The 15,122-nt window shown below is 46.5% G+C and overlaps 1 protein-coding gene across 16 annotated transcripts in view; it reads right to left on the bottom strand.

Moving 5' to 3' along the window:
* The window catches only part of SH3TC2 (SH3 domain and tetratricopeptide repeats 2), a 125,155-nt gene that overhangs the window by 84,932 nt on the left and 25,101 nt on the right, over nucleotides 1-15,122 (bottom strand). For all 16 annotated transcript variants that reach the window (XR_011073121.1, XR_011073119.1, XR_011073120.1 and 13 more), the window contains exons 5-11: nucleotides 14,496-14,639; nucleotides 13,236-13,437; nucleotides 12,370-12,443; nucleotides 9,999-10,194; nucleotides 4,673-4,806; nucleotides 1,843-1,884; nucleotides 21-1,718 (exon numbers count right to left, since the gene is read on the bottom strand). Coding sequence is in view for 13 of the 16 variants with exons in the window: in XM_068536153.1 (XP_068392254.1) it covers nucleotides 21-1,718; nucleotides 1,843-1,884; nucleotides 4,673-4,806; nucleotides 9,999-10,194; nucleotides 12,370-12,443; nucleotides 13,236-13,437; nucleotides 14,496-14,639 (2,490 nt within the window). In the remaining 3 variants the exon portion in view is untranslated. The remainder of the gene's footprint in view (nucleotides 1-20; nucleotides 1,719-1,842; nucleotides 1,885-4,672; nucleotides 4,807-9,998; nucleotides 10,195-12,369; nucleotides 12,444-13,235; nucleotides 13,438-14,495; nucleotides 14,640-15,122) is intronic.

A 15,122-nucleotide genomic window follows, 5' to 3' on the forward strand; every position in this document is an offset into this window, starting at 1 on the left:
GCAGCATGGGATATACTCACTCTTTAGGTGTTGATGCCTTAATCCGAACAGCAATGCCATTTCATAACAAAAGCGGCCACTGGCCAGCTGGCGTCGATAGACCTCAACTTGGGCCAACCAGAGAAGCACCTGTACTAATTCCATGTCTGTCTCCATGCTGGCCTGGAGTTTAGAATAGAGTTGCACAGCCTGCAGAAGATAGTCCCTGGCTGGCTGCTGAGTCCAGGATTTAAGGGTCAGATGGCCAAGATTGGCCAAAGCCACCGCCTGGTTGCGCACATCCCTTGCCTCCTGAGCTCTGTTCAAGGCCCGAAGGTAGCTGTTGGCTGCCCTGTTCACCCGGCCTTCACCTTGAAGCGCGAGTCCCAGGAGGTTATGGACCACTCCCTTTCGGGTAACACTCTCTGTCTCCTTCAGGGAGTATAAGAGTGGCTCGAGGATGTCCAAAGCCTTCTTTGCCTGGCTGGCTAAGAGATAGGCCCACGCCAAGCAGAGGGAAGACTCAAAAGCTTCCTGCTCACTCAGCAGCTGGCCTAGCATCAAGGCTTGGCTCAGGTAGTGGATGGCACCGTCAGGAGACCTATGCTGGAGGTACACTTTGGACAGGATGAGACACAGGGTCCTCCGGGTCCGCTCATCCACCTGCTCCTCACAGGCAGCCAGGGCCTGCCTGAGTGCTGGGCACGCCAGGGCAGAAACTTCACCCCAGCTTGGGGAGGGGATGCCAAGGAGCTTGGTGGTATTCTGGAGGACCAGGCGGACCTGCCAAATTGGAAGGGCCATCCCTTGGGTGCTCTGAGTGCCCCGTTGCCGGACAGAAGCCACTGCAAGGTGTGGCAGATATTTCTTGTCATAGAGAAAACTCAAGATAGTGGCTGCAGCATCCGAGGTGGGAGGGTGTCCAGAGAGGAGCTGCAGGCGCTCAGCGAAGGGCAGGACCTCGTCGTGCCGGCCGAGGCTTAGGAGCAATCGGACGGCCAGGAAGCAGGCTCTGGCCTCCAGGGGGCAGCTGCCCGACACGATGCCCTGTCTCAGCACATAGGCCACCACATCCAGCTCGCTCTTGGCGCTATACTCCCGGTCAGGCAGGCAGACCAACATGGCACCTGCCTTTTCCAACAGGCCCGAGCCTTTATGCCTCAGCCTCTGCCTCAGGTAGATGGCCGCCAAATTGATGTACAGGGCAGCCACCAAGGATAGGTCCTTAAATGCCCCGTTGAGAATGTGGATGGCCTCCTCAAAGTACACCCTGGCCTGAGAGAGTTTGACCTTCCTAACACTTAGCCGGCCCAGGAGGAAGCAGAGCCGGGCATGGGCCCAGGTCATGTGGCTCCGCTTGGCCCACTTCCTCGAGGCCTCCAGGTAGGCCACGAGCTCATCCTCCTCAGAGTAGCTGTAAAAGGATGTCGTGAGGAAAGAGAAGGAAAAATCATAGAGGCTCTTAAAGTGGTCAGCATAACCCTCGTGATCCAGAAAAGCCAATATGGGGGTGAAGTTCTCAGCCTCCTCCTCCTCCTGACCGGTGTTCAGGTCCATGAGCAGTTCCGGGTCATCGAGGTCATCAGGCTCTGGCAGGTGATAGGTGTCTGAGGCGGCTGAAAGGAGCTCCTCCTCTAGGCTGGAGTCCTCGGAGCTGCTGGACTGTCTGGAGCCCACGGCCTGATGCTCCTCCCAGGCTCCACCAGGCCGGGTCTCCTTGAAGCCTTCGGGCTGGGACGCTGTAAAGGACAGGCAGAATTGAGCAACCCTAAGTACCTGCAACTATGGTGGCCAGCTCTTGGCAAGAGGACAGGACGCTATCCTGCAGGACTGGAGGTCAGGTTCAGCATGATCTCTACTCACCGCTCAGATCGTTTGGAAGACTCTGGATGGATTCAAACCCACCTGGATAGAGATGAAGGACGAACCTATGTTAGGTCAGAATGGCCCAGTATGCTTATGCCTACAGGTGCTCCCTGACCAGTGGACCCTTAGGACACTTTGTGTCTCAGTTTCAGACCATCTGCCATCCCTAAGGTACTAGGCAGCATCTTCCCTTCACCATCAATGCTGCAGGGACCTGAAGATCATCTTGTTTAACCCACTCACCTTACAGTTGGGAACTGAGGTAGAAATGAGAACAGAGTCAGAGAAGAAAAGCCAGAAACATGAGCTCTATGACAAGAGGTGTGGGTATGGGTCGGGGGGCAGGAGGTGGAATCTGAAGGCCCAAATGTCTCAGCAAGTTTATGACAAAGCCATGAACAGAACTCCAAGGGCAGTGCACTTTGTGGCACGTGGCACTGCCTCCCATTTATGTGTGTACAGCCTTCCTTCTTCCTTCCTCCATTCATTCATCATCCATCCACTCAACAGACAGATTCAGTGTGCACAATGTGCTTTGTAAATTTGACAGGATGAGGTGACCAAATGTAAATAATGAAGAAAATAAGGTAAAGAATCATCTGCGGTTCCTAAGTTTTGTTCCCTGAAGTACCTTGGTGGGATGAGGTGGGAGAAGGGACAATCTTGAGCGGTTTTAGACGTTTTGAGTTTGTGGTACTTGCAGGAGCTCTAGCAGAGAATGAAATAGATCTGCGGCCAAGGAGAAAAGTGGAGACTTGCAAATATGGATCTGTGACTGACAACAGGTCACAAAGAGTGGGTCAAAGTCCCAGAAGAAGGATTTGGAAGGAAACACAAAGCAGGTGGGGGAGGAGTGGGGAGAGGGGATTTGTGAATGAGCCAGAAAAACTTCAGCATTTACTTGCAGATGGGAGCCAATGAAGGAGACTGAAAAGGCAGTCTGTAAAGAGAAAAGAGGAGTCACAGAGACCAAGGTGGCTTATGGTGCAGCCACCTAACATAACAAAAGTGAAATAAGACAAGGTGAGAACCAAGAAGACAACCTGGGGTTTGGCAGCAAAGAAGGTGACCCCCTTGGCTAAAGCAGCCACAGTGGAGCTTGTGGAGGCGAAGGCCAGGTTCATGCTCCATAGGACAGGGGCTGCTAGAAAGAAGATTCTACCTCTTCCTGGCAAAGAAGCAATAGCCAGCCACCTGTGCCTGCACTCTGAGCTCTCCGGTGTACTTTGAGGGTAGCAGGCCCCTCACCAAGTCAAGCCTCCACTTGCTATTCTCTATGGAAGGCTTCTTCTGTAAGTGTCATTGCACATACTTAAGATCTGCAACCCCCAAAGGTCCCGCAGCCAAACACAGCAGAGCTAGAGAGCTGGGCTCTGGAGAGCTGTTCATGCACCTGGCCCTCCCTGATGTTGCGGAACACGTGCCAGTCTTATGCAGTCATTTCTCTGCAGGCCAGGACCACCGAGAGCACAATGATGCATGAGTTACCAAAAAAATGCTTCCTCTGGGAAGAAGAATTACAGGGCATAGGCCTTGGGGGAATTGGAATTTACCAATAGGATGCACCCTCTGCTGGTTGCCTTGGTGCCAGGGATAGCCTGTGCAGTCATAAAGCATAGCCCTGCACCCAGCAGAGCTGCACTCCTGGTCTGTAGATAAGAGCTAATGGGCTGCCTGAGACCTGCCCCTGGACCTCTCTCAACCACTGGATCAACGATTGGCAGATACCCTGGATCCAAGCCTGTAGCCACCCTGCCTTCAAGGCAGACCCCAAGTAGTCCTTGATTTTTAGACTTTTCAGACCTCCTGCCTACCGGGCTGCATTCATAGCTTCAGCTTCCTGGCTCAGCCTGGTGGGGCAGTGTGATCGGCTTGTGGCAAGAAAGTGTTGCCAGGGCTGGTGCTGATGCCTGGGTGAGGTGCTCTTCACAAATGTTCCTGTGCCTGGGAGAAACTCTCCAATTCCCACCTCTGCTCTGGGAGCTGGCCTGAGGGTCCCTTCTGCAGAATCTCTGGCTGCACCCATGAAATGCGTGCCATCTAATCTGGCCATACAGGAGTAGACACAACATCACCATCACTGAAGAGATAGGAGAAACAGGAATCCTTCCTCAAACCCTGTCAGAGAATGCACTTCCTGACACAGAGCAGTGGGCCCCTCCCAAAGTAAAAGAAAAGAGTATCATTCATTCACTCAGTCAGTCATTCAGACACTGCTGAAAACTGTGCTAGGCACTGAGGTCCCTCACCCACCCAAAGCTAACACACCCAACAGTCCAATGTCATTTTGTGTCAGGGGCAGTGTGGTGAAGTAGGGATTGTCCTGATGAGAAGATAGGGGAGGGCAGTTTTTATCCTGGCTCAGGCACTAATTCACTTGGGCCTCAGTTTCCTAATCTGTAAAATAAGACAAGTCATCTCTTAGGGTCCTTCTAGCTATGACATTCTATGCCTCCACCTTTATTACTGGGAAGCCAGACATACTTCAGCCCTAGAAGGAAAACCCTCAGCCACAATTCAGGAAGTTTTCTTCTCCAGGATTAGAATGGGAGGCTCAGTATGGCCAGCCTCCCATGCTATAGCGGAGTTGATTTCATCACATCTCAGAGTTTCTAGGCAGCAAGTCCCCCTCAACCCCAGAACTGTCTGAAATGCAAAGTGAAAATGCTGCTAATCAAATATGACCCAGGTCATCAACTCAACTGTGGTCATAGCCTCACATTCGTGCATAGGATTATACTTTAGAGATATTCTGTTTCTAGTTAGGAACACTCCCTTAATCTTGAGGAGCTTGGGCTTTCACAGGGTCTGAGGAGCGATCACTCACTAAGCCGGTAGACAGATGTTATGTCAGTCTGAGCAAGCATGTGGAGGAAGCTGGCACACTCAGCTTTCCTGTCACTTCCCGGGACCCCCAGAGAGCATCTTTCCTCATCACTGAAAAAGGTGGAGTTCTTGCTCCTGTATTGAAGCAAAAGACATGGACACAGATCAGTGCAAGGTTCCAGACACGACCCCTTCTCTTTTCGCCCTAGGATGTAGTGAAGGACACAGAGAAGCCATCAACCCACGTGCCCAGAGCTGAACTCAGACTCCTCATCTCACTGTTGTATAATGTATTTATCTATACTGCCAAGGAAGAAGAGCTGGTAGCACCTCACCTGTGCAGAACTGACCTACGCCGTTGCTGAATTGATCAAAGTGGCAATGAAAACACCCCTCCTGTCAAAACTGCACCTCCCAAGAAAAACAAAGCTCTTTCCTTCGACTCCTACCCATTCTTTGAGACCACATGGTGACCATTTTTAAGGGAAGAAATAGGAACTGGCTGCCCTAAATGTAAGAGTTGGAAAAGGACCATTAAAAGATGTTTCTTTGACAGGTTATTTCAAGAAAACACTCGGGACTAATGACACAATCTAGAGGAACAATGGAGAAAACTTGACTATGGTCAGAACGAACCTTTCACATTGGATGTTGACATCTGATTCCATGACACAGAACAGTGTTATGTAGCATTAAGATAGAGAAAGAAGGCTAAGGTGTGGGAAGGGGGTAGAAGGAGGGCCAGGGGGCTGGAAGAAATGATTATAGAGTTCTGTATACTCACTCTATTGCATAAACTAATTGTTAAAACTAATTTGCTCACTAGAGGTCTGTCATAGAATCAAAGAATATGAAAATTAGAAGTGCCTTGGTAAGTATTCAGTCCAGTACCTATCTGGACAACACTTAATATCTCTTTCAGTTCTAAATATTCTTTAAACTTCAGAATCCAGTTTTAAAACAAAAATAACTTAGAAGCCCAAGAGTTAATAACAGCTAACACTTGGGGGGGGCTTATTATGAATCACACACTATTAACTCATTTAATCTATGCAGTTGCCCTATGATACAGGTACTATTCTTATCCCCTTTTTACAGAGGAAGAGACTGAGGCACAGAAAAATAAAGTTGGTGGTTAGGGAGCCGTAGAGCAGGATGTAAGCAGGATGTAAGAAGAGGTTCTCTCTTTCAAGCAGGGTTAAGGGAGGGTCTGGGACGGAGTGCCGTGGTCTGCCACTTACCCATTGTCCCCACAGCTCAGATAAATGCAATTTGAAAGTCAGTGATGAGAAAGCTAGCCATTAATGTGAACTGCTCAAGGTCATACCTCTAATTAGTGGCAGAACTGGCACTAAAGCTGTGTCCTGACATCTATGGCTCTTGACACCACACTTACTGAACCCCCATCTCTCTGGCTTGACCTCCAGATTCTCCCCAGCACTCTAAGAGCTTCCATCCTCAAAAGAGCATGTAATTGAATTCTACATCTAAACTCATTTGAGATAAAAAGAATATGATCCCAAATTTCTGTAGAACACTTGCATTTTACAAAGCATTCCTGAATTTACTATTTCATTTACTCTTCATAATAACCCTATGATGTAGGTATTTTTATCCATATTTATAGATGAAGATGCAGAAAGTAATTTAGTGACACGCTCAGGATTACACAGCTAGAAAGTGGTAAAGCTGACACTGAAGCTGAGGTCTTCTGCCTCTGTGTCCACTGCCTCATGGCTGATCTGCTAACGTCCTGAGTCCCAGATACTTAGAGTCTAAGAAGCTTGACAAATTACATTAGGACTTTCCCAGCATGGAGACAGGCTTAGAAGGAGTGTGGCAGAGCTTCTAGAAATACGGCAGGCTGACGTGCTCCACACAGGGCTACTGAGAGTCTTCAAAGTCACTCTGGCCAAATACAAACACTTTGTCTATTCGGATAGAAGGTCTGCCTGAGGTTTAAGAATGGGTTTTCCAGCTGCTGTTGCTGTGAAATTAGGTAGCTGATGTTGAAATCTGGGCTGTAAAAAAGGAAACCCACAAAAATTTGCTTCCGCGGATAAGCAGGATCCCTTTCCCATGTGTCAGAGGCAAAGACTAAATCTGACTCAGAAAACAGCTTCTGAGAAATTTCATTCTCAGTACACTGCCAATTTGGTTAAATCAATAAATCAAAGAATACATGCATGCATACATATATACATTCATACATGCATACATATGTACAAACAGGGTACAAACACTTCAGGGAGTAATACACCAGCACAGGGAGGGAAGCTGGGGGAAGAGGATGGAGATTTCAGCAAATGCTGGACCGTCTTCAGAAACCTGACCCTAAACGAACACAGACTAAGAGTGACACCCAGTGGCCTGATCACAGGGACAGCACAGCACACAGGGCTGGTTCCCAGGACTTCCACACCCTGGCTGCTGCTGGCAGGTTGTTTGTGGGGTTTTCCTCCAATTGCTGTGTTTCAGGGGTATCTGTAATCTAGAGAGTGATTTCTAGAGTGTGCAATCAGCCATTTCTCCTCTTCTCTCCCTCTCCCACCCCTCTGTCTCCTGTCCACTTTCCCCTTCCCTACCGAATGCGCAATCTCTGGTGCATGGGGTCCCACAGGTGACCAGGTAGAGGCCAACAGGCAACTCTGTGCAAGTAAGGAGAAGGTTTCCTGCCACCACTTGGATACAGGGGATGATATTCTGCAGGGTGAGTGTGTCCTGTACAACTAAGCCAGCTAAAATGTGATGATCAGATTAATTTAGTAGTACTGGGTTATTGTCATTTGAGGCATGATATGAGGTACAGAAGTTCAATATAACTGATTAAATCTGACACCTGCCCCCAGTATCCTGTTAAAACTGCCTCTTAGAGATTACCACCCACAACAGTAACAGCACTAAGAGTTAATGCATATTGATCATACACACACACAAACACACACACACAAACACACACACACAATGTGCCAGGCACCATTCTAAGTGTTTTACATGTATCAGCTCATTTCAACGCAAGACAATCTTATGGGCAAATACTAATACTGTCTGCATTTTACAGAAGAGAAAACTGAAGCTTAGAGAAACAAATTAACATATCCAAAGTCACCCAGCTGGTAAGCTAATGGAAACACACGATGTGCTCACATGGCCATAAATGTCTTCCAGGAAGTCTGGCTCTGGAATTCTTTATTACTGACCTATGCTGCCGCCCAATGACCAGTGACCTCCCCAGGGCTAGTGACTTCTCAATGGTCAATTTCAAAGGCCTTCCACAGTGTTAAGCATCCCCCACCTCCCACATGGCTGGTTCCTCCCGCTCAGCCGTCCTTCTTTCTTCCTCTGATACATTCTTTCTTCCTCTGCTCTATAAATGGTTCTTCCCAACGGAGTCTGTTCTCTTTATTCTTCCTTCCTTTCACTAGGACCTCAGCTGCAGGACTCTGTTTTTGAAAAAGAACCCTAGATTTAACATCAGCAATCTGTGATTCCAGACCCAAGCCATGGTTCAGCTGTTTCACTCCTGGGGTCCTCACCTACTCCTGCAGTAAATTGAGGGGGTAGTTTTAGCAGTTCTCACCTGGGCTGCACACTAGCCCCACCTGGGGAGCTTTTTTTTTTTTTTTAACGATTTTTTTTGATGTGGACCATTTTTAAAGTCTTTATTGAATTTGTTACAGTATTGCTTCTGTTTTATGTTTTGGTTTTTTGGCCACAAGGCATGTGGGATCTTAGCTCCCCGACCAGGGATTGAACCCACACCCCCTGCACTGGAAGGCAAAGTCTTAACCACTGGACCACCAGGGAAGTCCCCACCTGGGGAGCTTTTATAACCATGGGTGCCCAGGCCCCACGCAGACCAATGAGAATGAACGGCTGGGGGCAGAACACAGGTATCCATATTTGTAAGCTCCCAGAATCTCTGAAGTCTGTTGACTGGTCCTAGCAGTGCCCTCTCCTCTGCATTCCCCTTGCCCCTTCCCAAATGCCCCTAACCTCAGCCTTCTCATTGGTCCCCTACATCCAGGCTCTCCCCTGACCATGCACACCTCACCCAAAGCCAGGGTTGGCTTCCTAAACAGAAGTCCCAGTCACATCATGTCACCCTTGCTCAGATACATTCAGTGGCTCCTCATGCCCTGCCAGGTGAAGGACAGGCCCACGGCATAGGCGTTTCCTGTCTTTCACATCATGGCCCTGCTGAGCCTTTGCCACACTAGCACCCTCCTGGTGACCCGCCCCCAACAACATGAATCGTTCCTCAACATCCCCCTTACTTTCCTACCTGTGACCTCCTTTCCCTATTGACGTCTGTTGAAATGTCTTACACCATGCAAAGCTGAACTCACATGTTACCTTTTTGAGGAAAGTTCTCTTGACACCCTTTATCTCCTTCTAAACTCCCATCGCTCTCCATACCTCCCCAGGAGCATAGTGAGTGATCTTCTTCTTATAGAGGTACCTGGGTTCCCACATTTCTGTGTAGGGAAAATGACCTTCTCTCCCCTCTCCCTAAAAAGGACAGGGCTCAGAGGGAGCTTCTGCCCTTGGTCCACTCTCCTTAGTGGCTCTTTCCACAAGGGAAGGAGTTCCAGTCGGAGTGTTCAGAGCCTTAGGCATTGCTTGGGCCGTGTTTTCCCCATGTGGTGGGCTACAGTGTCTCAAGGTTAGCCACCAACTCTGTGTTCCCTCTTGTACTTCCTGGGCCCAGGCTTTCTACTGTTTGCTATCCCTGTGCAGGATGCCCACCCAGAGAGACCGGGCAGTACTCCAGCACTCCACGACAGGGTGGAGGGAGCAGGCTGGCCACCTGCTGCTGACTGGTCATGTGGTGGCTCTGCTCCTCAGAACCAGCCCTTCTGTACTTAAGGCAGGAAAGAGTAAAAGAGGCACTCCGCCATCCTGGCCAACACTGCCTTCCCATACATTAAGCTTTCAGCAGACAGACCTACGTGGGAGGGTCTCTCCATTCACTAAGCTGGAGTCTATAGGTCCCTGTGTGTGTACTCCCCTGATGGGGCCCCTTGATTGGGTGGGAAGGGCTAAGAGCAGGCCCTGGGTTTGGGGGGGTGTGCTTCTCTCCTTGCACAGAGGAAGGCCTCAATGACCATCTGCTGAAATGAACTGAACTGACTCCTTCCCTGATCACTCATATTTTCTTTCCTATCACTCCTCATGTCGCCTTGATTGTCAGAATGTGCTCCTCTGCGTTCATGATACCAGGAAACCCTGAAGCTCATCTTCAAACCTGCTCAGAATGCGGCAGGACCACTGGGGAAGGTAGCCCTGCTCCAGCACATCCCAGAGGGTCTGTGTGTCATACTCACATTGGGGAATAAGAATCAGGATCTATGTTCCTGGTGGGGACAAAGCCCACTTCTCCTGAGAGCGCTGACTTCCCAATGAACCACTGAAGCCCAGGAATGACAAAGCCGATGATCTCAATGCTTTCTCCCTGGTGTAAATTGAGTTCATCCTTTTCTTCCCTCTCATATTCCTTCCAGGCCTTACATTTTCCTCTTCCTGTGGGAAAACAGCACACAGGTCAACCAAATAAGACAGGAACAGCTGAGCCTTCCACTAGCTTCCAATGTAATATGAAATGAAGAGTTCCCAGACTTTAGAACTTTAAGGACCAGTAAAATTTCTCCCCCCCTCAAAAAAAGAAATTGGCAGGAATGATATAGGGTAACTGGCTTTTCATTTGGCCAAGCTAGGAAATTCAAAAAAGGAACTCCCATCCACTTTTACTACCATTTTATAAAAGAAATTTTAACAAACGTAGTAAATATAATCTCAGAATACTAGGTATACCTTAAAACAGAATAAAGGTAGCTTATGTCAAACTGAAAAGCTCACTATATTGCCTTACTTTGTCTGATTTGCCATTATCATGTAAACACTTTGTCATGGTTGGCACAGATCCACAGACCAGGGTGAGGACTACTGTAGGATCTCTCCATTTCCTTCTGGCTCTTTTGGCCACTACGACCTTCAGTCTCCCCAGCTGTAAAATGGGGATAATGAGAATACCTGTCTCTTACAAATATCAGGAAGAGTTAAAGAGATAAAGTGCACAATGCCTGGTACCTAGGCAACCCTCAATACATGTTAGCCTCATATCACTGGCGAACAGAAAACAGCTGGTTACCCAGAGGGTTCTGGCAGACTCCTCTTCTGACTATGGTCACTACCCAGCTTGATCAGCTGCCAAGCTAGGATCTAGTAATGATATATTTATGAGAATTGTACTCTCCAGTTTACAGAGTACACTTACGTCCCTTTTCTCAGATCCTTCTAGGAGCCCCAAAGGGTAAGTAGAGCAACTATCAGAATCTCCTTTTTGTAGATTAGAAGGTGGAAGCACAGAGAGGGTACGTGATTTGTCCAAGGAGTTTGTGTGTGAACTAGAACTTAAGTCTCTCCACTGCTGTTAACCCTTCTTTCCACTGATCCAGCTCTAGTTGAGGTAGCAGTTTTTATATGCCCCAGTTTCCATATTTGCTTTAGCTCCCCTGCTAAAGCTACTGGATTTTTTTTTCCTGACATTTTTGGTCAAGTTTCTGTTGATTGTGTCTTCAGAATCAGAAGTTCCCACTGCTTTGGTAGTATCTACCATGTGTTAAACACTTACAATGTGAGAAAACTGTACTAAGTGATTTACAGATGTCATTTAGTTTAGTTTCTCATGACAACATTTAAAGTTGGTTTTACAGTAACATTTTACTAATGAGGAAGTTGTGGCATTGTGAGAGCACATCATGAAGTGGCCGAGGTCACACTGGTTTTAAGTTGTGGGGTTAGAATTTGAACCCAGAACAGGACTTCACAGCCCCATGTTCCTAACGACAAGGCCATACTGCCTCAGATAGCTAAAAGTCTTGTTTGTGGTTTATTATTAATTAGATCTAATGTCTGGGTCTCATAATTCCCTCTGTTCCCTTTTTTTTAAAGTGGTACTTGGGCTTAGAACTTTAAAAATTGCACTTTGTGCTAGGTGTGGGAAGGCAGCTCCAAGGATGAAGATGAAAGGAATGTATATTCTAGATACACAGAAAACATTAAATTTCCTTATCCAGCAGATACAAATATAGATATATGTGCATGTGTATATATTTATGTGTGTATGTGTATATATATACATACATACATACACATGTGTATAGAGCTTACATAAAATGTATGCATGTATTTATACATATATATGTATGTATGTATTTCATCTATTCAACAAATATTTACTGAGCACCCACTATGTGCCAAGTATTCTTAATCTTCCTAAATTCAAGATTAACTTCACAAAACTCTGAAGGAAATTAGAAAATGTTTTGACTAGAGATTGAAAGCAGGCAGCCTGCAGGCCACATCTGGCCCACACAGGGCTTTTTTTTCCCACATATCTTTAAATCCCTATGGTCCCTACCATTCCCTAACATCTTCCCTCCAGGCCCTCCACGCATCTGTGTGTTCTGCCTGTCCCTGGAGGTATTTATATCTACAGTTCAGCCCTCATCTGAGACCTCTCATTTCACAGGCAAGGAAACCCATGGGAACAGATGGTATAACTGGCTTCCCCAAATTCAGTCAGCAGCAGAGGTGAGACAGGAATTCACATGCACTGACTCCAAATCTGCTGATAAAAGGAGGAGGCAGAGCAATATTATCTCCCTAATAATACTGCCTTCAACTCAGCCGTACCGATCTGATAGGAGCCTGTCCAATCCTTCTTCCTGGAAAGGCCACAGCTTCCTGGATAATTCTTTAGGAACCATCTGCCAATGGAAACATGGGGTTTGAAAACATGGATTTCGCAAACATGGATTTCAAAAAATTTGAACAGTGAGCAGAATAATCCATTAAAATGATGCTGCTGATGATAAGTATTATTGTGATTTTGGTTACTCTTATTATAATAGTGGGAAACATTTACTGAGAACTTACTTTTTATCAAGCACTGTGAAAAATAAAGAAGCTCAGTAGGCCTGGGATATTTTCTGGCTCAGCAATTAGTTTGTCAGTTAAATATCTAACAAAGGATCCCATTCCATTCTCACTCTCAGATTCTCTGCCACACACAGAACCCACAGCCTGGAATCATGCTTACTGTCACTCTCTCTGTTTGAGTTTACAATATCTTCCAGCAAGGATTCTGGAACTTTAGTGTGAAAAACATCCCCTGATGTTTAAGGGGAGCTTATATAAAATGCAGATTTTTGGATCCAACCCCAAGAAAGTCTGAGGACGGCCAGAGGGTATAAACTTCCAGTGAAATCCCCAGGTGACTCTGGTACAAATGGTCCCCAGTCCCTACAGTGAGAAACACTGCATTGGAGACCAGGCAGTGTATTTCTTCTTTGGTACAATGTCCATCTGAAATTTTGAGTTGTCTCCATTTCATCTAATTGTGCACATCTTGACTTAAAAAAATAACAAAAGATAAAAAGCCACCCAGGTTTGTTCCCTCCCTGGCACCATGGATGTCCACATCTGCAAATGTGCCTACTCTGTTCTGCAGACCTCGGTGCGCTCTGAGACCCTCTCCCAGGAGGTGAGTGGCTACTCACTGGTGGAAAGGGAGAGGCAGGGGTTCCAAGGCTGACACCGGCACCAAGCCCCGCTGACCCGTCACCAAGGACACGCCTTCCCACTCGAACTCGCCTTCAGCTGTCTTCACCGAGATTAACTCATTCTTGCAAAGTGTCAAATACTCCCCTTCCTTCTCAGCTGGCTGAGCCATGGAGCACGTGGCTCTGCAGAAGAAGTGACCTGCAGAGAATGAGAAAAGCTCTTTCCAAGGAGCAGCAGGAGGTGAAAATGGAGTATCCCGCTATGTATATTTCCATCAGAGCCCAAATACTTTTCTTTCTGAAAGTAAAGTACACAGTCCAGGGGGAGGTACTACAAGAGGTCTTTGTGACCCCAGGAAAACTGGTACCAGGGAAAAAAGCCACTGAGAGGGAATTCACTTAAAATAGACACCAAAAATTCCAAATAATTCTCAAGAATGAGGCTTAATTGGGACTTCACCTTGAGAAAAAAATGAAACATGAGTTCATGAAAATATATTTAACAGGACTTCAGTTATAATTGCAACCTCATGCTTAATCTTAGGACCAAAAAAGAATAAATTAAGTTGATTTGGGTGAATATAATTTCTCCAACTAAATTTCACAGTCGTACAGTATGAAAGTTTTTCCTTCATATATGATTCGTGCAAAACAATCAGAAAGGGAATCATTCTGCAAAATATTCTATGCAAATCTGGCTCTTTCACTGTGTCTATGATGTCATCAGTCATTAACCGGTTGGTTGCAGCTGTGATTGGATCCTTCCTTGTAAACAGACTGGTGGGTGCTCCAAGCAGTTCCCCAGTATCACTTTCCTCGATCTCATGAAATCATGAGGGTTTTGTAAGATCTGCAATTTTATTTTACAATCAAATTATATCATATGTTTGGAATAGTGGTTCTCAATCTTGGATGCATATTAGAATAACCTGGGCAACTTTCAAAAAATACCAAAGCCTGACCCCCATCTCTAGAGATTAATTGGCCCCAGCTGAGCCCTGATATGGGCAGCTTCTTAAAAATTCCCAGGTGGTTCTAACATCAGACAATCAGTGAGACTGGCCTACATAGCTGTTCATGTGATATTGATGTTAAATTGAGAGAGATGTTTGAAGTAATATTATAACAGGTGGGTTCATTTGTGACTATTTTCATGTTTGAATCGTTTTTGCCTCCCTTTGTATCCTAATTATTTCAAGGACTCTGATAACATATGTCCAGATAAGACCCCCATCCCCAACCCTATACCATGCTCACCTTCCTGGATCAGAAGTCCCAGGTATATTGTTTCCAGGTGTTTATCATCTACTGACACGTGGATCTCTGTATCCTCCACCAGTCGGCAGTTGAGCCAGTACTTGTGGTCAAAGAGGAGATGCTCCAGACACATGGATACGTAGCCTAATAAGTCAAACCAACAAGATTCCTCTAGGGCATGATTCCTGCCATTAGCTGATCATTAGGGTGAGCAATTTCCCTCCTGAATTTCTCCCCCAGACCTCCATCCCTAATCTGACTCCACTTAACTGGAATTAGAAGTGCATAAGAGGGGTAGCTAGAAAATTTCTAAAATGAATTGATTCTTCTCAGCATCTGTTGGGAAGTACAAATCATTTTTAAATGATATTTATTTTCAACATATTATGGGTCTCCATAAATGCATAATGAGATTATCAAACCAAGTTACTTTTTTATAATACATCCATGGAGGAATCTCCAAGATTACAATGTTGACACTGGGAGTTCCTGGTTCCCCCTTAAAGTTCTCCCGACCAAATTCGAATTCTTGTACCCCTGATGATGCAGTGGTTGGGGAGGTTCTCCATGGCCCACAAATGAGTCAGGATTTACTTCAACATCCCACTGACCCTGCCCCTCACCCCA

The sequence above is a fragment of the Eschrichtius robustus genome, chromosome 2 (assembly GCF_028021215.1).
Source record: "Eschrichtius robustus isolate mEscRob2 chromosome 2, mEscRob2.pri, whole genome shotgun sequence".
NCBI lineage: Eukaryota > Metazoa > Chordata > Mammalia > Artiodactyla > Eschrichtiidae > Eschrichtius > Eschrichtius robustus.